General features: G+C 44.0%; 1 protein-coding gene across 1 annotated transcript in view; it reads left to right on the forward strand.

Annotated features, from left to right (window-relative positions):
* The window catches only part of TRPC7 (transient receptor potential cation channel subfamily C member 7), a 144123-nt gene that overhangs the window by 53571 nt on the left and 65624 nt on the right, over positions 1–24928 (forward strand). The window contains exon 4 of the mRNA XM_044948711.2: positions 22311–22475. Coding sequence (XP_044804646.1) covers positions 22311–22475 — 165 coding nt within the window. The remainder of the gene's footprint in view (positions 1–22310; positions 22476–24928) is intronic.

Raw genomic sequence — 24928 nt, forward strand, 5'->3', positions numbered from 1 at the left:
ATATTCTCAAAAATATTTATTAAATAAGTGATTTACTCAATGAGTTTTCCTCCAGTTTTTAGTTTTCTCAAATTAGCAAAACCCCATGTTTAAGGTGAGATACATTCTTAAAAGCTGTTGAGGAAATTCTCAGGATTCTCTTGGGAAATAAAATGAGATGAATAGGAAATGAGCCCATGATGACCTGCTACACATTAGGCATTATTTGTCTCATTCCTAAACTCCTACAACTATGGGCACAGAGTCCATGGCAACTCAACAGCATGATTAATGGCCTTATTTTATTTAAAAATGAAAAGAAAGAAAGGCCATTTAAATACAAAATACCATTGTTTGATTAATACAGTTAATAGTAATTTGGCCAGCAAGCTGCATCCTGAAGAAATTACAAATCAATTAATCTTTTTATACTTAGTATTCCATAATAAAACCACCGGATATATCATCATCTGACTGCTTTGCTTGCTCCCTTCTCTGGTAAGGTGTTAGCTCTTTCTGAACTCACAAGGCAGACTTGTGAGCCTGAAGGAGGGAATAATCATGTGACACCTATTATCAGCTAAATCTATAGACATTAAAAAGCTAAGACCCCAGTCCCTGTCATCAGAAGCTTACATCCTCAAGGGCTCCACACCTCTGAGTCCAGTCCTTTGTCTAACGAGAAAAGGAAAGATTTATTCAGGCCAAAAGTGTTGTGGGAAATCCTCACAGAGGCAGAGGAGGCAGATGCTTAGTCAGACCTTGGAAGGTGTGTCAGAGGGATTCCAGATGGAGAAAACAGTGGAGCAGAGGACAAAGCTGTGATAATGTCTGCAGGATCAGAGGTGGTCGGGTAAGGACACAGGGGAAGAGAGGCTGTGGTAGAGGGGACCAGAGCAGGGGCTGGGGTGGGGGGAGCTTAGGAGTTGAAGGAAGTACAACCCACTGGGGAAGCAGGACCACCTCTGGTGGGCTGTGAAGAAGTCCTGCTGAAATGCACAGCCTTCAATTCTGTAATGGAAAGGGGATCCTTGAGTTGACTTTGCAGTTTACCTTCACAATTTTACTTATTATACAAATAGCATTTTAGCAATAAGAAGAATATTTAAAAGGAAAAGAATAGTCTACAGTTACATGCCCCACATATCAATTGCTTTTTGATCTTTCCCATTCTTTGCCAGAGTAGGCATGTATTTACATACTTACAGCTATAGGGTAAATAATCTTGTGATTGAATTTACCTAGCATTAGAAAATAAATATTTTTCTATTTTCTATTTAATTATCATGTTTACATCAGCATAAGATTGATATATCATTCTTTCAATCTTCTCTATTGATAAACATTCACTTTTTATATATTTATATTTTACTCCATATATTTATGGAGTAAAATATATATATATATTTACTATATATTTATTTATTTATAGTAAATATATATATTTACTATATATTTACCATAATATCCATATATATTTCATCTCCATATATATCACTTTCTTTCCTTCTTTTCTGTTATTTCTGAGAATTGGGTTTCTGACAGTGAGGCTATTGTGTCACAGATATTTGTGAAACACACTGCAAAATTTTTTTCCTGGAGGGCTACACCATTTTTCAATGTCAACAATATTCTACAACTAAACTGGCTTCATCAATACTTTGAAGCATTATGTATCATTAGGATTTTTCCTCTAAGAGATGTAAAGTACTATCTTATGCAAATTTTAAAATTCATTCCTCTGGTCACCAGGCAGATGAGCATTTTCTATGTGAATTCTCCCTGTGCACAGCCACTCATTATACCACACCACCAATATCCTTTAGTATTTCCATACTGAACCCTTGATCTTTTCCGTATTGATGTGGATGGCTCCTGAGCAATATAGAACTTTTTACACATTTGTGGCCAAGTCAGTGGTATGTCAGGACTGCAGGTAGCCTTGCTTCCATAAGACAGTTCTAGGAGCACGATGATGTTTATACGAGAACAAGGACTAGCTAAGATGCTTCTGGAGGAGTCCAGGGGTTCCAGCGGAGGTGATGAGGGCCTAAATATAACAAAGCAGTAGCTATGATCAATAAAGATGGAATCTGTACAACTGTTACTTTGGAGGTAAAAAATAGGACTTTGTAAACCATGGCACAAGCTCAGCCTAGAAGCTTCTGTAGGAGTCTACCAAAGGATAAATTGCTTTACTCAGATTCTAAGTTGCCCTAATAGAGACTTCATTTAGGTGAAGGATGGATCTGGAGGCTCTTTAGGAGCTTGGAGGATTCTGGAGAAGAATGGAATAGCTCAGAGCCCACATGGATGGAGGGAGGACTGGGCAGAGGGCAAGGAAAGAAGAACCAGGACCCAGAAGGTAAGGCAAGGAGATACTCAGAAAGAAGGCATGCAGAACATCTTAGAGACGCTCTCTGGCATTGAGTGCCAGTCCTGTTCCCGCTCACCATTTGCATGCTGCATCCTCAGAGCAGTCTCAGTCATCTTTTCCCTATTTTAATGATGAAGGAAACAAGGCCCAGAGAGGGATAACAAGTCACTGAAAATGAGGCAGCTGGTAAGCAGCAGGCAGGGAGTTCAACTTACACGCCTGGTCCCAAAGCCTGTGCTCTTAACTACCACAATGTGCTGGAACCCTCAGGACTAAGAGCAGCTCTCTTGGCCTAGGAGGCTGTGAGTGGGTTCCCCAATGAGGAAGACAAAGGGAGACAGTAAATCCAAAGAACTGGACACCCTTGCTCAAGTCCACATGCTCTGTACATGAAGGCAGAGCAGCACGAGAAACTGGAGGAGGGGTCTGGCTACATAAGCTACCATGGCCAGGATCTCCAGGGATACTCACCGTCTCTCCAGATCCTCAGCTACCCCTTCCCATCCAGTTTCCCCAGATTATTTTCAGGGGATGCACAAAAACACTTAATTTTCTAAGGAAGGACCCTCATTTAATGGGCACAAAGGAAATTTTTTAATGTGTGCTCATTCAGAAGCTGCTTTTAGTGACCATCAGGCTGAAATTTAGTAAAATTAAGACCCATTAAAAAAAATAAATAAAAAAAATTTTTTTTAAATTAAAAAAAAAAAGACCCATTAGGGAGGATTTATAAAAACAAAGTTTCAACAACCAAATCCATTAGCACTAGTTATAGGTCTTTAGCTGATAACAGACCACTGCCCAGAGAAAACTGACATGAGGGTGGGAGGCCTACCTGTAATGGTCTGTTATAACTGAATATTCATAAACAGTACACACATATCCTAAAGGATATGTCACATGGTTGTGAAAGACTGCTTCCTGAAATAACTGACTCCCTTTCAGATAATCAAAGCACTGCAAACCAGACCTTTCCACATGACAGGGAACAAATATTTTGTGTGCAGTAGTAGTTAGAGTTATGAGCTGTGGCATGAGACAGCTGGGAGAGCCTGGGCAAATCACTTAAGCTTGCTTTTCCTTCATCTGTAAAGCAGGGTAATAATACTTGCTTACAAATTTCCAGCACACAGTAAGCATCGGAGAAATGTGGGCCACTAGCACATCACAACGGAGAAGGCAATGGCAGCCCACTCCGTGTTCTTGCCTGGAGAATCCCAGGGACGGCAGAGCCTGGTGGGCTGCTGACTATGGGGTCGCACAGAGTCGGACACGACTGAAGCAACTTAGCAGCAGCAGCAGCAGCACATTACAAATGTTATCTTTCAGGAGTTACTCTGATCTGTAGCAGGTACTAGTAGCGAGGAACTGGCTGCATATTACCTGGTTGGCAGGCAAGGCACAGCTCACTCCAAGTTGTTATATACAATTACTAGGGAAAAAAAAGTTATCTAACTATAATTGGTTCTGACAGAATTATTATTATATTATTAAAATGTTACATATTATACATGTATGTATAAACAATGTTAAGTATGCAATTAGTAAAGAAACACGTACAACCAGTATGAATTTGCTTCATGACTGTCTCATCTTAACTGCTACTTGGTACAGATGAAGCTCTGGAGTGAGAGTGCCTAAGCGCTTCACATCCTGGCTGTGTGATCTTAGACAAGTCACTTAGCCTCTCTCATGCCTCTTTCCTCATTTGAAGGAAAAAAGAAAGCTAATCATTATATCTATGTCTTAGGATTACTGTGAATATTAATCATTTTTAAATGTTTGGTACATCATAAATGCTCAATAAATATTGGCTTTTATCATTTTTAAATTTTTCTAAAACATGTCAAATCTAAGCCAGTGTCTCCTACTGGGGCTTCCCAGGTGGCTCAGTGGTAAAGAATCCCCTACCAATGAAGGAGACGCAGGAGACTGGGGTTTGATCCCTGCATTGGGAAGATCCCCTGGGGAAGGAAATGGCAACCCACTCCAGTATTCTCCCCTGGGAAATGCCATGAACAGAGGAGCCTGGTGGGCTACAGTCCATGGGGTCACAAAGAGTCGGACCCAACTTAGCAACTGAGCATGCACACGTGTCTCCCACCCAGGCTGCCAGGAGATCCTGCCTCAGTCAGTCCAGGGCACCCTCCTCTGTGTCATGTCACGGTCCTGAAGACTTACCTGTGCACCCAAAGAGGGCTCTTGGCCTGTGTCCATCTTTGTGTGGACACTCCTGAAACTCCTAACACCCACTGACCACCTCCATCTGTCCACCAGCTATGGCTCAATCTTATTCATTCAACACTTTGGTTTTTGAGCACTGTATCCTGGATACTATAGCCAGTACTGGGAATACAATAATAAAAACAAAACAGACAAGAGTCTCTGCCTTCATGGAGGTTCCAGTAAAGCAAGATTGCTAGGCCAGACTGGTGCCGGAACCCTCTCCTGAACTCCCATAAAGAAGCCCCTTGGCCTGGGTCTGTACGCATAGCACTCTGATTATCCCTATTTGGGGGTCCTTTTGCCTCCAGTGCAGACAGTTCATGTAGACTCTGATATCTACACCCCACAGAAAATTCCCAAAGCCCACTCTCCTCTCCTGGACTCAGGAAGTGTTTCTTCACCACCAGGTACCCTCTCCTCCCCTTCACTGGGCCTTGTTCTGAGAAAAAGTTCAGCATAGGAGCTGCAGAACCATTCCTAAAGCCCCCAGAAACTGTGAACTTCCTCCTGAGCCAGGACTGCTTGGCTCTTCCAGAGCCTTCCTGGCCACATCCACAGGAGACAGAAGGCAAACCACCACTCATTCTCCTGTGACGAACCTTTACCCAACAAAACCAGACAGACTCCTCTCCCAGGCAGGTTATTCAGACCCCCAGTGGTACAGAGTGGGTTAAGGGAGAAGGCAATTATGGTTCAACAGGCAGCACCTGGGTTACAGAACCATCAGAGGGAAGGAAGACATAGAATAGACTCGTGGATCTGACAATCAGAAGAAATTCATAGACAGCCATTTCAGTAGCGTTCAGGAGCCAGGCTTCAGATGGTCGGGGAGCCACAGGGAAGATCAAGAACAGAGGTGAGAGCCAGCTGAGATTAGATTCTTCTTCCTCAGAGAAGGACGGGAGTGTAGGATAAGCATCAAGGCAGAGAAGAGTGAGGACCAAGGAGAGAGCTCTTGTCCAACAGCTCAGTGATCTGGAGATGAGTCAGAGTGTTCGAGAATGATGGTGGATTCTGTAACCTCTCCTCTCCCATCTCCCCAAGAGCAAGGAAGGGGCATTATTTGGCTCAAGAGGATGGATTTCTGCTCAGAACTGAGCTTACCTCAGCTGAACAAGAGGCCAGATCAGTGGTGCCCATGCTGCTTAGAAAGACATCACATTTCTTTCCATGTCTATCAGACTTCTGATAATCTGTCCTTGCCTGCTTCACATCCTGCCTCTCTCTTCTTGGTTCACTGTGATCCAGCCCACGGGCAGTCTCATTCTTCCTGAAACACACCAAAGTCTTCCATAACCACCCTGACTGGAGACTTTCCTCTGCTTACCACTCAGTCCCTTCCTATCCTTTTACCCAAGTCATGGGCTCCCTTTCTAGACCCTCAGAGCTTAGGGCTATTGCCTTTGCTATACATTTGACATTACAGTGACTTGAAGTTATTCAAATCTGGCATGGAAGAAATGTAAAAAGTCTCCTGCATAGCTCCAGATGGCTTTGTAAATTAAATTAAACCCACAACTGGCCCAGGAACTTTCCCCATCATAATTACATTATTGATCATTAACATTTGAAGAGGTTGCGAAATGAATCCTGGACACTGCAATAAATTATCATTGTCTACTGGGCAGGTTCCATGAATCAGGTGCCCCGGAGCCTTCTGAGACTGTCTGATGATGTAATTTAAATGATGTTGTTTTTGCTCTTTAGTAAATGAGAGGACAACAGGGGCGGAAGTGGGGCAAGTGTGTGTGTACATACAATCTACACTACGGGCGACTGGCTCTGATTCCTTATAGTGAAAGTCTACTACAACTCTCTCTAGCTCCCAAGGTACTCAGCGTTTCCAAGTCATGTTTAGTTTCCATCTCAGTATGATGCAAGACCCCTTCAGGAGCACCCATTTCCCATCACTCCCCAATGGTCCATTCACCCTGAGATGCCTACAGCTCTCCTGACACACCAGGCACTAAGGCATCACTAATAATAATAACAACAGCAATATTTTGTTAAGTGCTTCATCTGTCCCCTTCACCATGTCAAGTGTTTTGAATACATTCATTCAGTTTAAACCATCAATACTGTCATCCCTATTTACAGATGAAACAGATTCAGTTCAGAGGTAGAGTTGAGCTCTAAGATCTATCTCTTTGCAGCTACTTCTCCCCAGCATGCCCTTCCTGGCCCTCTCAGTGGCCTGGTTATAGCCTTCATGGCTCTGCTCAAGAATCACTCCTCCAGGAAGCCTTTTTTCATTATCCTTCCATATCCCCTCCTGGGTTGGGTGCCTCTTCTCTGCCATTTCACGGCATTAAGGGCTAACCCTGTTATGGCACTGATTGAACTACACTGAATTTCCTGCTAACCTATCCTGACGTAGATGTTGAGAGTCATGAGAACAATATTGAGAGACATTATTTGCAAACTGTGTGTTCCTGGTATCTGGCTCAGTAGGTATTTTCTGGGTGAATGGAAGGATGGATGCATGGATGAACATAAATTTATATATACACAGGTATAACAGATCATGATAATTTATGAGACTCAGTTTCCATTTCTGAAGAATATGAACATAGTTAAAGAGAGATTTTATTTGTCAGAGCATGATAAAAACCAGTATGACCAAAATTAACTCAACCCATCAAATTTTCTATGTATATCATGAGCCCCTGAATGACAAAGGAGACCACTGCCTCTTCAAATACCAAGCACATGTGTCGAGGGGACCTGTGCACTTGTTGCTGAACATTCATACCTCTCACTAAGGAGAACTTTGCACTGATAACTGAATCAGCGACATCTAAGAACAGAGAGCCAGCAGTCACCTGCCTAACCAGGCTGTGCTTCTGCCAGAAATAAATGCTGCATGTTTCCCAGTGTTTGGGGTGTGATGAATATCCACATTTTTGAGCAAAGTGAAAGCAGCAAGGCTGGAAGTCTTGGGTGACAGCAGGCACCAAGAGAAAAGAAACCAACATTGACTAATTATCTAGCAAAGGTATGTGCCAGGCTCTTTGTCTATGTTTGAATGTCCTTTAAAGTATCAGAGGGTAGAAATAAGCAGTATGACACATGAGATTAGGAGACACCCTTTAAAAGTTTAATGTATGCTCTAGATGGGAAAAATTATGGTGGTTGTTGGGGAGGGGGTGCTCGTAATAGACACACCCTATTGTTTGCATAGGGCCCAGAACCACATGAAAAAGAATCTGAAGAATGTCTACACAGGGTTTAACTTTGTTGGTCAAGTTGGTGCTAGAAGGTGGAAGAGTAGAAAATAAGGTTAATTTTTAAGGAAAGTCTGAGAAAAAAAAATTCCTAGAAGGGAGAAGTCTGGCCAAGACTGAACGTGAGGGATAAGCAGAGGATCAGGGCTCAGCAGATGGTGGTCCTTGGATCTGCCTTGGCCTCCCCACAAGCCAAGATGAGCTGTAGGGAGCAAAGAGTACTGACTCAGGATTTAACACCTCTCTCCATCCAGCTTTCAGAAGGCTAATTCACAAAGCCAAGTGGAGATGAAAAGAAATATAACAAGTAATCCTCCACTTCTTTCTGGATGGCTCAGTGGGTAATGGCACCCCACTCCAGTACTCTTGCCTGGAAAATCCCATGGATGGAGAAGCCTGGTAGGCTGCAGTCCATGGGGTCGCTAAGAGTCAGATACGACTGAGTGACTTCACTTTCACTTTGCACTTTCATGCATTGGAGAAGGAAATGGCAACCCACTCCAGTGTTCTTGCCTGGAGAATCTCAGGGACGGGGGAGCCTGGTGGGCTGCTGTCTCTGGGGTCACACAGAGTAGGACACGACTGAAGTGATTAAGCAGCAGCAGCAGCAGTGGGTAAAGACTCTGCCTGCAATGCAGGAGACACAGAAGATCCAAGTTCAACCCCTGGATGGGGAAGATCCCCTGGAGAAGAAAATGGCAACCACTCGATTATTCCTGCCTGGTGAGTTCTATGGATGGAGGAGCCTGGTGGGCTACAGTCCATGGGGTCGCAAAGAGCTGGACACGACTGAGCACAAACACAAAGGAAGGAAAGAATCCTCCACGAAAGAGTCATCAGTAGCAGAATCACACAGGCTGAACCCTGAGAAGGAGAAACTGCAGAACAATGGAAGACATTCCTGCACCTCGGGCATCACTATTCAAAGACTCTGCTGGAGTGCTGACCTTAGAAAAGATGAGAAGAGACAGCCATTTCTGAGGTCAAAAGATGGAGATCTTTCTCTGCTGAGAAAGCAGATGCCTCACCTGAGAAGGAGACATCCCAGGTCCCAAGAATTTAGCACCCACCACCCTGTGGGAGCCTAGCAACAGAACTACCGGAAAAAGTCAGCCCCTGAGAGCAGAGCAGAGAACAGAAGGACAGATTCACTCTTCAGAGGCATGGACCAGCCAGGAGGTATCCATGCGAGCAGAATAAGAGCCCAGAGAGCTGCTGGTGGGGCAGCCAGAGCAGGGCTACAGAGGCCCAGGGCCGCAGTGCCATGCACTGGACCAGTCACCGAGGGATACTTGAGAACACATTTAGTGACAGGTAGAGGGACTTGTGTAGAATACTTGAATCCAACAGAAATACACAGGAAGAGGTGATCATTAAAAAAAAAAAAAAAACCTGCCATCTAGCTTGAAAGGGCTACAGATTTAGCTGTAGCTAAAGAAATGGGAATTCACAAGTTCCCCAAGGGCAAAGGCCTTGACCATAGTGCTCACCGTTGTGCTCTCCATGCCTGAAAATGCTTGGTGCGTGGAGCAGTCAGCACTTGCTGTCTGTCTGGTGGTTAGATGCAAGCATGCCTCCTATTGCGGCTAGGTTTGCAGTCACCAGCTGCCAACATCTGGAACATGGGGGTTACAAACCTGCTATTTCTAATTCTTGAACCAATAGCTATGTCATTATTTCAGCATTTCTCATCATCATCAAAATACTGGTAAAACCCAAACATTTTGTAAGTGTTAAGAATTCAAAATTTTAAATTTAAAAAAGTGGCAAAATCCTAAGTATGTTTCAAAGATAAAACTACATACAAATAAAAGTATCAAGTAAAACAAATATATGGGCAAAATACATGTTACACATATATCAGCAATATATTCGTAGATGAGAAATTAACTTTGAGTGCTTATTTTTAAATAATTACATAACAGTAAAATGCAAAGTTAAAAGTAAAGTGTTTCAAATAAATCAATCCAGAGTCATATGTACATTTCTCTGCAAGAGAAGCCTGGAAATTTGGGAATCAGACAAAAAAGTTACAGGTAAACTCAAACATCTCCCTCTGATTCCTTCATCTGCAACTGACCTAATACTTCTGATAATTGGAGAAGAAAATCTTCTTGAAAAATGTAGGATCACTTCACCTTACCACTTACTACTAGCTCCATCAACCTAGGACTATAATTTTTTATTGGCTGAAAGCTGTGTTTTATATTTCAAGAAAGCATTTCTGGTCTATTTTTGCTTTCTTCTGATTAGTTAAATACAAATGTTGATTTCCTATATCAATATCAATACCTTTGGATGATATTTCTCCTGGAATCAAGATTTCCAGGAAAAATATCAATAACCTTAGATATGCAGATGACATCACTCTAATGGCAGAAAGCAAAGAGGAACTAAACAGCCTCTTGAAGGTGAAAGAGGAGAGTGAAAAAGCTGACCTTAAAACTCAACATTCAAAAAACTAAGATCATGGCATCTGGTCCCATCACTTCAGGGAAAATAGGTGGAGAAACAATTGAAAGAGTGACAAACTTTATTTTCTTGGGCTCCAAAATCACTAGGGATGGTGACTGCAGCCATGAAATTAAAAAGACACTTGCCTTGGAAGGAAAACTATGACAAACCTAGACAGCATATTAAAAAAGAGACATCACTTTGCCTACAAAGGTCCATATAGTCAAAGCTATGGTTTTTCCAGAAGTCATATACAGATGTGAGAGTTGGACCATAAAGAAGGCTGAGCACCAAAGAATTGATGCTTTCAAACTGTAGTGTTGGAGAAGACTCTTGAGAGTCCCTTGGACTGCAAAGATATAAAGCCAGTCAATACTAAAGAAAATCAGCCCTGAATATTCATTGGAAAGATTGATTCTGAAGCTGAAGCTTCAATTCTTTGGCCACCTGATGAGAACAGCTGACTCACTGGAAAAGACCTTGATGCTGGGAAAGATTGAGGTCAGGAGGAAAAGGGGGTGACATGAGATGGTTGGATGGTATCATCAACTCAATGGACATGAGTCTGAGCAAACTCTGGGAGATAGTGAAGGACAGGGAAGCCTGGCATGCTGCAGTCCATGGGGTCACAAAGAGTCAGACATGACTGAGCGACTGAACGACAACCACCACCTTTGGATGTATGTTCTCCTATTTGATAAAAGCTTTGAATTGAAGGTAGAATTATTCTTGCAAGAAAACTTTGTTTTTACAGACAATCGAATTTCTTTCTCTCATTAAGAACCATTAAAAAATATAGAGATGAAAACTCTGTAAGTGAGCATACTTTTGATTTATTAAAAACTTTAATCCATGACACAACTCTTCAGACAGGGCTTAAGATTATAACGATTTACATGTCTGACTTTTATTACAGAAATACAATAGTATACCAACACCAATAACAAAAACACACTATTGTGTATGTTAGTTACTCAGTCATGTCTGACTCTTTGCGATCCCATGGACTGGAGCCCTCCAGGCTCCGCTATTCATGGAATTTCCAGGCAAGAATACTGGAGTGGGTTGCCATTAAACCACTGAACCAAAATGTAGGACTGCATTTTCTGAAGCCTTGAAAACTGCTCTGAGTTAGTCATGTTTATAAATGGAGAAACTGAGGCCTGAAAACTGAATCCACCCTGTCTTCAATAATCAATGGTGAAACCACGACTGGCAGCCAGGCAGGCTGACTTCAGAGCCTGTGTACACTCTATGGTCTTGCACCTAAAGGGCAAGAGTAATGGGCCCAACTTGGGAATATTATGAAGATCCCAGGCTCAAAGAGTTATCTGAAACTACAGCTTTTCCTAGTGAAGTATCATCAGCAGGTGAGATTTGGCAAGAGGCCAAAGATCCTAGAGGGACCTTCAGCAAAGCAAGTTTTTTGCTGAAGTCTTTACATTTCAAGGCTATAAATGTAGACTTGGGTACCTCCACATTAACTTGTCCTTGCAGAGTGGTGACCAGGCAGCTGAGTGACAGCTGAATCAGTTGCTGCTACTCTTGTCTGCATGCAGGAGAGCAAGCCCAGGAGTTCATCTTTAGCACGATGACTCACTCCTTTTAGCAAGATGAAGTTGTCGAGGAAACTGGCTTCAAGCCTTTCCCATTGCGTATTTCTGATTTTTTATCTCTACTGGGACTTTGCTATCCCACAGGCAGAAGCACAGAGAGATAAGAGTTTTAACAACTTGAATTGTGAGGTCCCCTGGCCTCTGTAAGCTTGGAGAAATCACCGTGGATCCTCATGCTTTGGCATGTCTGCCTGTTTGAAATCTACCTTGTGGAAATACAGGATAATAGTTCAAAACACTGTCTTTGGCTTCAAGTCCATACTCTGTAATAATCACCTTTGTGTTTATAGGCAAGTTACTTAATTTCCCTGTGTCTCATGCTGCCAAATTTAAAGTAGGAATATAACAATGTGTATCTCAAGGAATTGATGTGAGGGTTAAATAACATCACAGTTGTTAAGCAAAGAGCCTGACAAAGAATAAATAATCAATAAACATTAGTTATTCTTTATAATAACATAAATTACTATATTATATAAATATTTGCCAGATTGATGTGTTTGCAGTGGTAATGGCAGATCACTGAAATTAAACAATCCTCATTCAATCCAAAAGAGAATCCTCACACCCTGTTTTAGCCTCTCATTTCAATCTTCTCTGGTACAAGAAGGTACGAGGCTGATTTAGTTTTCCTCACCTCTCCCTGTCTGCCCTCTACTAAAGATGTGAAGACAGTTCAGTGTTCATCAGATCCTGAGTAAGAAAGGACGTGTTATATTTAGAAATCATTCTAGGATTATGAGTCAGAGAAAATGATGTAGCAGATCTTAGAGGCTTCAGAAGAGTACAATTTATCATTCAACATGTTTACTGAGTACTGGCTATGAGCAAAACATAAGGCTGTATACTCCTGAGGATACAAAGGCAGGTTCCCTCAAAGAGCTTAAAAACAGCAGAAGAGCTCAAATGTAAACATAATAGTCCAGCTGTTCACAACTTGACCCAAGACCATGACTGTCACCTGAGTGGGCTGTACAAGACCCAGGAGTTCAAGGTATCTCAGGGGATTGAGGGACTTGGAATCACTTAAAAGTAAAGACAAGCTTGGATGCTGAAGGTTGATTAGGAACTGAACCAGAGAGGAGCAAGATGGACCTCCTTGAAACAGGCAGGAGGGCCATGTCTGGGAACAGTATGCAGGACAGTTTGGCTGGAGGGGAGGGCTCAGGAATGTGAGTAATTGAAGATAATCCAAGAAGGTTTGCTAGAAGCTGCTCCCATTTCTCTTTAGGCCACAGCATAGCCGTAAGTGGGGTGGAGACAGTCACTGCCCAGGTATGGAGAATGGCCTCTTTGTAACACTTTTGACAGAACAGAGGCCCACATCTGGAGCCAGCTAGAAATTCACTGAGTCCACAGCTTAGCCAGACTAGAAACCAAGTCTGCTCATCAGGACCCTCTGGGCTCACAGCTGTGGGAGTACTCCCAGGAACACTGAAAAGTCACGGTCAGCATTTACCTCCAGGAGGGCCAGCCAAAGTCCACTGCCACTGTGTTTGCACTCAGGAACTGGCTCATCGTGGGAGAAGCCCAAAATCATTCTTTCCCTGGCAAGAGAGATGGGGCTGAGTCACAGGTACAGTTCTGAGAACCTACCAACCTGGGGGTTTGTGTAAGTAATCCCTATTGATTAGGAAATTTCAAGGTCTGATTAATTTGAGGTCGAAGAATTTTTCATGTCCTGCTGTCCCTGGGAAACAGGAACAGAGATGTTATCTCTGGGAACAAGAAAGCTACTCAACTGAAGGTATGATATCAAAGCTCAGTGGGAAGCCAAGAGCCTTCAGAAGCACCCATCTCCTCTTGCTGCCCTGCAAACTTCCCGAATCATTCAATCAGAAGCTGCCTGGCCGGACCCTCGGCTGTGGACGTGACTAAAAGGATGCCAGGGCTGGCTGGGCCAGCAGGCGCACCAGTGGAAGAGGAGCTGGGGGAAGCTGGAATCGAGTGAGAGACATCTGTTCAGGCATCCAAAGGGAATCTCCAGGCAGGAAGGGGAGTGTTTAAAGCACACTCGTTTGGTTAGCAAATGAAGAATCTTGAAGACAGTGCTCCCAAAAGGTGAGGGGCGGGAGGCAGTGTGCAGAAGCGACACACATGACACAAAGCAGCAAAACTCCCCTGAGCTGAGTTCCAATCCCCCTCTGACTCCTTGGCTCAGCTCTTGGGCACCTCTTGCAGATGATGTGAGCTTGCTCCTGGTAAGCTCCTTCAGCTCCTAGCCTGCTTACCTTTGAGAATGAAGTTTTGTTGCTGTTGACAGTGCTATCATCACTGTCTTCCAATCTCCTGGAACTTCTGTGTGAAAATAACTTCAGTGGGGATGTGCATTCAGTCATCTATCGACTCGTTGTGTCTCCTGGGGGGCAAGCAAGCTTTCAGCCTCTTGTTCCCATGAGTCTCCTCCAGATGTGGTGACGTGGCCAGAGGTGCTAGACTCTGCTGCATCACAGGGACCATGTAAGGAAGGCCACTCTGGTCCTGCACATGGCACCGGTTTGCAGTCTGAACTTCTAGCTGCACACTCACTCATACCTAACACTGCCTGAATACCCAAGCAGTGAGTGCCATGAGAAGTACCATAAGAACCCTCCAGAAGGGGTCTTCTCTCTAGCAGAGGATTACACAGGCATATTACCTATGATTAAAGAGAGAGACCATGACTTACTTGAGAGGAGAGAAAGAGAGATTCTCACTTGAGCAGGGCAAACTTTCATGGAAGAGATGGTTACTGGGCTGGACAAAACTTGGATGTGTGGAAATGAGAAGGAAAGCACTCCAGCAAGCAGAGACACCTTGAGCAGAGCTCAGAGATGGTCGACTCTGGGAAGGCTCTGAGAACAGCTTTGCCAGACTTTGGCCAGAGACTGGAAATGGAAAGGAAAAGAGAGGAAGAGGGAACCTCAGCTGAAAGTCAGGTTTTAAACTCTCTGACTCTCCCTTCGTTTGCTCTGTTCTTCTTTTTCCTTCTCTTTCACTTGCTTCCTTTCTGCTCAGCCCAAATGCCCTCCATCTAACCCTCCATCCTTCCATCCAACCCGAACAATGCAAATGGAATGGGTGTGGGATTAGCATAGAACATCTACTGCTCTAGAGAAGAAAGTCCGAGGTCAACTGTCCTTTCCAAGAGGATGCAGCCCACAGCCTCGGGGTGAAAGGAGACGCCTAGAACTTTGGCTGGAAAACCGTATTAGCATCTCTTCGGCACACATGAAATCTGTAGGCTCACAGAGAGGCCCTTCTGCTTGACAGATAGAATCTGACAGGGATCTGACCCAGAAAAGATGCAGGAAACTTCAGCTGAGAAAGGCAGCATAAGGTGGTTAGGAAATGTTCACACTGGAGTCAGATCTGATAGTCACAGCACCATCAGCTGTATAATGGGCATATTGAATTAAACGAGAGAATGTTCACAGTGCTCAGCACAGGGCCTGATCCGTATGAGTGCTCTGTACATGTCTGCTTTTTATTGTTTTACTTGTGACAAAGAACAAAGACCAGGAAGGACTACACTCCAAGCCAACCAAACCAAGAGAATTCCAGAGGGAGCTTACTCATGAAAAGACCCCAGGTTTTGGAATCAGACAAACCTGAGTTAGAACTCCGACTACACCATTCTCCAGCTGTGGAACTGTGCGCAACCTGAACTCACCAAGCCTCAGTTCCAACTGAAAGATGGGGTTGATAACACATCCTCATTTGTATATGAGGATGTACATAATACATCCATTTTGGGAGGGTTATTGTGAAGATTACAGATAGCGTAACCAAAGTTCCTTCATATACTAGGTCCTCAATTATGAACTGTAAAAACACTCAAGCTGTGATTTTAAAACATTTTACTGTCTACTGCCCATGCTTCAGTTCAGTTCAGTTCAGTCACTCAGTTGTGTCTGACTCTTTGCCACCCCACGGACTGCAGCACGCCAGGCTTCCCTGTCTATCAGCAACTCCTGGAGCTTGCTCAAACTCATGTCCATCGAGTCAGTGATGTCATCCAAGCATCTCATCCTCTGTCGTCATCCTTCTCCTCCTGCCTTCAATCTTTCCCAGCATCAGAGTCTTTTCCAGTGAGTCAGTTCTTCGCATCAGGTGGCCAAAGTATTGGAGTTTCAGCTTCAGCATCAGTCCTTCCCCTGATAGTGCCCATGCTTAGAGGCTCCTTGAAAGAGGTATGACTTTTGAGGCTTCCTACCCGAAGCTCCAAGCCCCACACCTTTTCCTTCTCACTCTCCACCATCATTTAGAACTATCACAGATTATCCTCCTGTAGTGGCCATTCATGAGCTGCGTAGCTAAGTAGATAGGTTCAGGGAACATGGTGATGGTGTTGACTCCACACTAGAATGCTCCATGATTTAAAACTTAATAAAACAATGACAACTTCTGCTTTCTTTTTTATTGTAATCAAACATACTAAGTTTCCTCAGGAATGTTTAACTCTAAAATCACCATGGTCACTCAAAACTCTGCTGCTGGGTAAACTCAGCAAAGGGAAGAGCAAAGAGAACTACTGAAAGCCCTGGAGGGGGAACAGAATGGGTAGCAGGAACAGCAAGAATACCAATGCCCACCCTAAATCCCAAGCACCAGGCCATGTACTGAGCACCCAACACACACTTTCCTCTCTCATGGACCACAAAGCTAGAAGCAGTGAAGAGGCTTGCTCAGGGTCACACAACTAGAAAGGGTCGTATCTGGATTTGAACCAGGATCATCCAACCTGAGCTTTTGCATGTAACCATTCTGCTAACTGCTTGCACAGAGAACAGAGTGAAGGTTATCTTTGTAGGCAAAGCAACTAGCTGTGCCATGGATGTGGGACTCTCAATAATAAGTCTCACAAAAGGGAGAAATCCAGGAGAAAGCACACTGATGGGATGAGCATTCCGTGTTTGCTTATTCATGGAAGGTCTACTCTGGAACTGGTGGTGTTCCTGCTGAGCCCTACTCCACTTACATGGTCACAGAGCCAAGAGCTCCCTGTGGACAAGGACTGCAACTGCTTTTTATTTCCAGTGCTAAACACGGCAACTGGTAAGAGGTGGCAGTGGGGAGAAGTATGCTGGAATGAATGAATGAACAAATGAACCAACAAGCTAAACTAGTCAACAATCAACATTTCCATGTCTCTTCTTCCCTCCTCAATTTCTATGACTTGAGAACTTTGCCAAGACAAAAATGGGACAGAGTAACATTAGCACCATTGGATCCACTCCTATTGTCTCTTGTTGTTCAGTTGCTCAGTCTTGTCCAACTATTTGCAACCCCGTGGACTGCAGCACACCAGGCTTCCCCGTCCTATGAGATGTCCACTCCTATGAGAAGATTCAAATAGGCAGTGGCAACACAGAGTTATTCTAATTCCATTTTACTGTCCACACTAAAAAAAGCCACTTGACTAGTATAGTACCTGTCTCTCTCTACCTGTGTAGACAGTTTTCAGGGCAAGGGGTAAAAAGATTTCTATAAGGAAAGGCTAGTGATGAGCTAAGTGAAAAATCCTGATCACAGTCACACTGGACATCAGCCTTTGATGGCTTTTCTGCAGAAAATAGAGTCATTTTCTCTATAAGCACTGGATTTCATAAATTTTTTCTCTAGCTAAGTTATTCTTCAGCTTATCAAATCATGCATTGCCACATCTCATTATTCGGTAAATGAGACCTAGTGTCAGAAAGATCTGGGTTTAATGGATATGGAGATCACACAACCTCAAAGCCTCTGAGCTCAAACGTAGCCCTTTTCCCCTACCCCTAAAAGAGGCAAATGCAAGATATAACAGTCTTTAAGGTGGCATCACTGATGCAACAGACATGAACTTGAGCAAACTTTGGGAGATGGTGAGGGGCAGGGAGGCCTGTTGTGCTGCAGTCCATGGTGGGGGGAGCTTCAGCACGGAGCTGAAGAGACCTGACAGTGACCCTGGCTGCCCTCGTGGAGACCAGTTCGTTTTCAGCCAATTGCCTGCATCAACTAAACTGCACTTTCACTGGAGGATGAGGAGGGAGGCATAGGCTAGAGAAGGCGTGGCCTCACTCATCTGCCTGGCTACTCGAACCTTTCCAAAGGCAACAACACTTCAAGAGACTCCGCTCAAACCACGCAGAGAACAGAATGAAAATAGGAGGGTGGAGTAGAACCACAGCCAGAGAGGAGGAGAGCACAGAAACAAGAGGAGGAAGGAGGGAGGAAAATGGGAAATTTCAGAAAGGAGAATCATGGGCTTGATTTTATGTATTAAATACCACTGCAGTGCTTACTATTTGCCAAGTACTGTCCTAAACATCAGAGAAGGCAATGGCACCCCACTCCAGTACTCTTGCCTGGAAAACCCCATGGATGGAGGAGCCTGGTGGGCTGCAGTCCATGGGGTCGCTGAGGGTCGAACCGACTGAGCGACTTCACTTTCACTTTTCAGTTTCATGCATTGGAGAAGGAAATGGCAACCCACTCCAGTGATCTTGCCTAGAGAATCCCAGGGACGGCGGAGCCTGGTGGGCTGCTGTCTATGGGGTCGCGCAGAGTCGGACACGACTGAAGCGACTCAGCAGCATCAGCAGTGCTAAACACTTTACAAATACTGACTCACTGAATCTTCATTATTAGCCTCAGTTTACAGAAAAAAGAAACCAAACATGGGAAGCGTCGATGATCTAAGATCATGTGGCCAGTGTGTGGCAGGACCTGAACTTGATCCCGGACAGCCTTGCTCCAGTCCACACACTTAAACACACCCCCGTCAGGAAAGTCTGTTGTAACAGGAATACATGGCCCAAGGGTGCTAACATTCCATGAAACAGTCTGAAAAAATACTCAACAGTTAGTTAAGGAATGTTGATAGTCTTCAACTATTTATTCTTAAAATATCAGATATTTCCTTGTAAATGAATATAAAGCAGTGAAAAGAGTGAAGGGGATACTCTTCCTTCAGGCTATAAAAGAAAAATAACAATGAATGGATCATCTGAAAGCAAATTAAGAGCCAGGATTTGGCCAATACGCCCGAGTCCCCATATGCCAGTACTGTATTCTCACTAAAAAGTCACCAGGGGCTGGGAGGAATAGGAAGTTTAGGTGAGATATTTACAGAAAACCAGCTCTGGGTATAAATATTATACTAAACATGAAGGCTGGTCAAACATGCAACCACAATAACTGGCTTGAGATGGACTCAAAAACCAGGAGCCACATGAATTCTAGTCCCGCCCGGCCTTCAGGTCCTGTTTCCCAGTCTCCTTTACCAGTACAGGGTATTCTGTCTCAGAGCTCCCTTCTGTTTCTCTTTCCAATTTAATTTCTTAGCTCCCAGCCTCAGCCTAGTTCTCTGGAACAACCCAACACAGTTGTGGGTACGGTCTGACATATATTCACTTGACAGGCTGCTGCACTCCACGTAAGCCTATCTTTCATATTTTCAGCTCCAGGTCATTACTCCCTGTGAGGAAGAGTATGAATCACATAGATGGGAAAGCTGAGGTGGTCAAACCAGTTATTCCCTTGAAGAACTTTCATAACCGCGTAGCATACTCTCAGTCCAGAATGGTTGAGGGGCAGGAATGGCCTGGGCAATCCATCCTTTGATCAATCCACCCTCTTGTGGGCCAGATGGCAAAAAAAGCTGGCCAAGACTACACTGTTTTTCTGAGTTCCTGTTCTATCGTATCTAGCTGTGGGCTTTTCTTCCTCTGTTTCTCTCTGATGCTGCTTTTGAAAATTCTCCCCCTGCTCCTGCCTTTGTTCCCTGGCTGACTGCTCTTCTGCTTAGGGTGTTCATTGTGTCTTGATAGTGTGCTTCATGTTACTCTCATCTCCCTTGGGTTAGGAACGTTTCTCTGTGCTTCAAAAGCACAGTGGGAAAAAATTCTCTAATACACACTGAATTATCTGTCATGAGGTTGTCTTCTAAGTCCTGCTACAAATACAGAAAAGTGCCCATGTAAAGATAAATAACAATTTGGGCTTTGGCTATCAGCTACCATCAGCTTTTTGGGAGCATTATGCTATAAAGTCTGTCTACAAATAAATAGCACGTTTGGAGCTAGGTTGCTTTATTACGGAGGAAGAAATGACACTGTGGAAATTAACAAAACCCTAATCAGAGGAGAACAGAGTCTCAAGAAAGCCTCTCTTGTTTAAGTTGGGTCCACTGTCCTCTGTGGTAGGTGAGGGCGAGTGGGAATGGTTCCCACTTTGTCCTCTCTCAGAATTTCTCCCCTTCCTGCACTGCTGCCCAATCTGTTATGCTGGTTTGTCTGCAGGAGGCAGCAGAAGGTGCATGGAAGGGCCCTCCCCAGATAAAGACAGAGAGGCCAATGGTGAGGATCAGGACGAGGGTCCTCCCAGAGCAGCCACAGTGCAGGGAGCCACAGGGTGAGCCAAGCAATCTCCGCTACTTCATGGCACTGGGCGTTGCTCCTGAGCAGGGCCACGTCAGCACCCAGAGAAGGTTAACTGTTGAAAAACAAAACTGACTGCCCCTCATGTCCGCAAGTCAACCTGTCATGGGACCGTGTTGTGACCAGGCTCTGAGAATTACCAAAACACGTGTAGGATGTTTTGTTGTTTGCTCCACTTTGTGGTGATCCAGCAAGGGCACAGGAAACCATAGTATGACCTGAGGGTTCCTACCTGGGTTGAGGAGAATCTGTTGCTCTGGTTGTTGAAGGGAAAAACCACAACGGTTGCAATGAATCTAATAATGCTACCTCCCAAAAAGCCTCATTTGCAGCTAATGATTGAGTAATAGTATCACCAGGGGCTGCTGCAGGGCCAAATAAAGCTTTGATAGCATCCTCACAAATCATTTGGCCGCTACTGTGAGTTCCCAGAAACTGGAAACAAGCAGTGGTTGCCATCTGCGTTGAGAATTTTTTTAATAGCTCTATTTTTATTGTTCTTATAATGAAAAGGGAATGTTTTGCATTTCCCAGAAATTGCTGTATATGTCCTCTTAATACCCAGTGAGGCAAACAGGATAAAAATTGGGACATTATGATCCACTGAAAAGTCACTCTCTTTGAAGAATGTTCAGTCTATCTGTTCTAATGGCAGATATCTATCTAATGGCACATGGCTATCCTGATGGGGCCAAAGAGCAGGGCTGCCTAAAGCAAATACTGGCTCACCTTTGTCACAGGGAGGAAATAAGCTAAGGAGCATAATTTTCTCAACTGTATACTTTATTCCCATAAATGTTACTTAAATGTTGCCTATTGCCAGTTTCTACTGGCCAAGACAGAATCAAATGGACAAGTGGCCAAGTAGCACCAAATATTTGTAGGTAAAGGATGTTTGGTTGCAGCAACTCAAGTCAACCTGCTGAATCAAACAGAAAAAGGAAGATGCTGTATTTGAATCTACAGGTGTCTCGTGGACCATGTGGGCAAAGTGGAACCAGGCCTCAGAGGGGGTAGGAGCATCTTTCTAGACAACTTCATTCTTCTTTCTCGGTCTTTAACTGGCTTGTTTTGCTACTTAGTCCACACAGTGGAAGATAGCCACCCAGATCTCTCAAGGCCACACATTAACTCCTCAGTAAGTAAAAAGACTGCCTCTCTTGATCACAGGCTCAAATACACAGCTGAGAAAACCCAATGGATCCAGTTTAAGTCTGGGTTTTACCCTTGGTCCAACATCTGTCAAGAGGGGTAAGATCAACACAATACAAAATGTCCCATCTTGTAACCCAGCCACTAGGGCAAGGCAGTTCCAAGAGAAGGGAGGTGGCAGGGAGAGGCTACTGTGTGGGGACGCAGTGTATCAGGGCTCAAGCATGCCACAGCAAGCGACACGGACCCAAGCCCAACACCACTAAAATCCCGGGAGAGAACGCTGAGGAGGGTGAGCGTGTCATCTGGAAACACACAAGGTTAGGAAATGAGAGAGCAACTTTTCTACAGTATCTCATGCAATCTTACAGAACAATGTGACAGACTCTGTTTTGCAGAGGACAGTATTGAAGCTCAGAGAGGTTAAGTAGCTGGCCCAAGGCCACCTGGCTAGTAAATGGTAGAAGCAAAAGTCAAACTCATGTTGACTCTAAAACCCCATTCAGGCTCCATCTATTCCAACATGTTGACTCCCATATGAATTCTGCCCAGAGATAAGTCTCCTGGAATTGGAGACAAGCGTTTGCCCAGAAAGCTGGCTATTGTTTTCTGTGCCTGAGATTTCTCAGGGACCTCAGTTTGCCAAGCCCTGATGCAGCCAGTCCTGTGAGAGCTCTGGCCACAGCACAAAGGCCCCAGCATCCCCAAGTCTGAGGGGCCCAGCAGGTACCTGACCTAGCTGCTCCCTCTCTAACACACAGGCCACCCCCGCCCCAGGGGAACATGTCAGCCCTGAGCTACTCAGAGGCCATGTACTGTTCAAGTGCTACCGATGCCATTTTCCTGTTTGCGTTTTCTTTTTGTTTTTGTTTTGTTTTTACAGTTCGTTGCTCATCCTAACTGTCAACAGCAATTGCTTACCATGTGGTATGAAAATCTCTCAGGCTTACGTCAACAGTCTATCGCTGTGAAATTCCTGGCTGTCTTTGGAGTCTCCCTAGGCCTCCCTTTTCTCGCCATAGCCTATTGGATTGCTCCGTGCAGCAAGGTACAGACTGCTTAAGGTGCATGTCTTTGCGGTTATTTCTTCTCTCTACTTAGCATAACGTGAAGTCCATTTTGTCCAAATATGCAGCTCATCATTTCCCACATTTGAAGAAAATAGCCCTGAGATACCCAACGAAAGTAGAAAATCACTTAAGAGGGAAAATATTAAGGTTTGCTTTTTTAAATCATTTTCTTAAAAGCCAGAAGAGTGATAACGTGGAAACTTTTATATACATGAGGCATAATCTGATCAATAACAGAATAGAGGGGGAATAAAGGCACTTTTCCTTTTCTAATTATGCAACGTCCTAAACACACCCTAAAACCCCACAGTAATAATAATTATAATAATGATGACAGGAACTAGTTCCATGGGGAATTTGATAAGCTAATGCAGTCAATAGTGTCATCAATGAATGGATCCTCTTGTCGGATCCACCAAGAGAAAACTCACGCCAGGACGATGGGCCAGAGACTTCAGGTCTGCTAATGAGGCCGCCTAGCCAGGCGGACAATGAACTGACTGCCTTCGAGTAGGAGGGCTATCAGAGCATGGACAGCCAGTGCTTACTGAGTACTTTCTTTTTGCTAAGCCCCATTCATGGAACACCTCATTTCACACTCTCAATTAGGATGCATACACTTTACAAGCAGATTCAGGAAAGAGAAATGACTGGTTGCTGAGAATCAAAGGCTTCTCATATTGGGGCACTGCAGATCCACCTCAACATCTTCCTTGTTTCCCAGCTTCCTTGTCTGGGTTCTGGCCCACATGGGCAGCTAATTAGGTCATGAGAAGAAAAACAGCCAAAGAAAAAAGGAGGGGAGCTGGAAAGGCACCATGCTAGGTTCTTTGCTTCAGAAAGGGGGCTATCTGGTTCCTGCCTGGAACAGAAGAAGTGAGATCTGCAGGTTCCAAGCTGCCACACCTCCTGTTTCACCATCCCTACAGCCCTTCTGATTCAAAGCCACAGAAGGCACCAGTGGTCACTCCAGCTTCAGGCAAGAGCGAGTGCCTATTAAGACTAATCATGCAGAAATTCTGAAATATATTTCGTGGGTTACATGGTCATCAGAGGTTCCAAAGCTGCATTTACTCAGTGATTTATTACAAAAAGAACTAAGCTTAGGTAATCAACATTCGGTAGAAATATGACTACAGGGAGATTAGTTCCATGGGGAATCTGGTCGGCTAATGCAGTTAATAAAAGTGTCATCGGTGAATGGATCCTCTTGTCAGCCCCACCATGAGAAAATTCATGCCAGGAAGATGGGCTTCAGATCTGCTAATGAGTCTGCCTAAAAAGGGGGGCAATGGAGTGACTGCCTTAGAGTAGAAGGGGTATCAGAGAATGTAATCAGGACTCAGACTCCTTCTCCTGTAGAATAGTATTAAAAATAAAAGTCCTCATACTGAATATTTGTGATGTCCAATCTTATATCTATTGAGGATTTTGTTTCTATGCCTGCACCTCTACCATGGCACAGATTTGCCATTGCCTTCTCCGATTTGCTAAACCAGTATTCCCCAAATGATACATACGGATGGGAAAACAATCTTTTCTGTCCTTTATCATGAGCTGGAAAAAGCACAGTGAATGAAAAAAGACTAGCCAGATTTAAAACTGGATCAGCAGTGGTCACTGATTTTAGGCACTTGTTTTCATATTGGTATCATCTAGTCTGTACTGCAAGTTAGATCACTGCCTTCATCCAGAGATGGATGGGGACTTTGCCTTTATAAGCCCCCAACTAATTCTAGGACATCAGTCATTAAAATTACAGCCAAACACTGCCTACCCTGACTTTTGTCATTAAACTACATGTGACAGTTTGCCTCGACCGACCTGGGGAAACATTCAGAAAGGATGATCTGCCAGCTGATGACTACATTTTTTACATTTTAAGTAGATCTGAGAAGTCAATATCATGCAGATGTGATGCCAAAAAAAGGGGAGGATGGTGGAAGTGGGAGAAATCTTGGACTTTCTGTGGACCCAGTAACCCAGTAAATTCAAGGGACAGATGTCACTATAGAACACAGGGGTTCTATAGTAGTCCTCTGGAATATTTTAGAAGTAATGATTACAGCAAAGTTTGGCCCCATGGCTGGAGCTTCCTCTCCTCTGTTCAAATACTTGTCTGATCAACATTTTGTGTTCCTGAAATGTCCAAGACAAAGAACAAAAACAGCACTTGAGATAAACCTGAGGTTGCCATTAAGCCACTTGTGGTTTCTTTGCACTTTCTGGGCTCCAACTCTGAGCTCAGTGCAGTGGAGGGTGTGTTCACAGCTAAGTGACAAGCATTATTCCACAGCATGAGATAATTTTTTGTGGCAATGCTCATTCCAAGGAAAGATTCCTCATTAAAGAACTTGTCAAACTCACTCTTAGGCAGCCAAAGGACAGATAAAACAGTCAAGATATTTTAGTCTTTTCTTTCACCATTTAG

Source organism: Bubalus bubalis, chromosome 9 (genome assembly GCF_019923935.1).
Source record: "Bubalus bubalis isolate 160015118507 breed Murrah chromosome 9, NDDB_SH_1, whole genome shotgun sequence".
In the NCBI taxonomy this organism is placed as follows: Eukaryota; Metazoa; Chordata; class Mammalia; order Artiodactyla; family Bovidae; genus Bubalus; species Bubalus bubalis.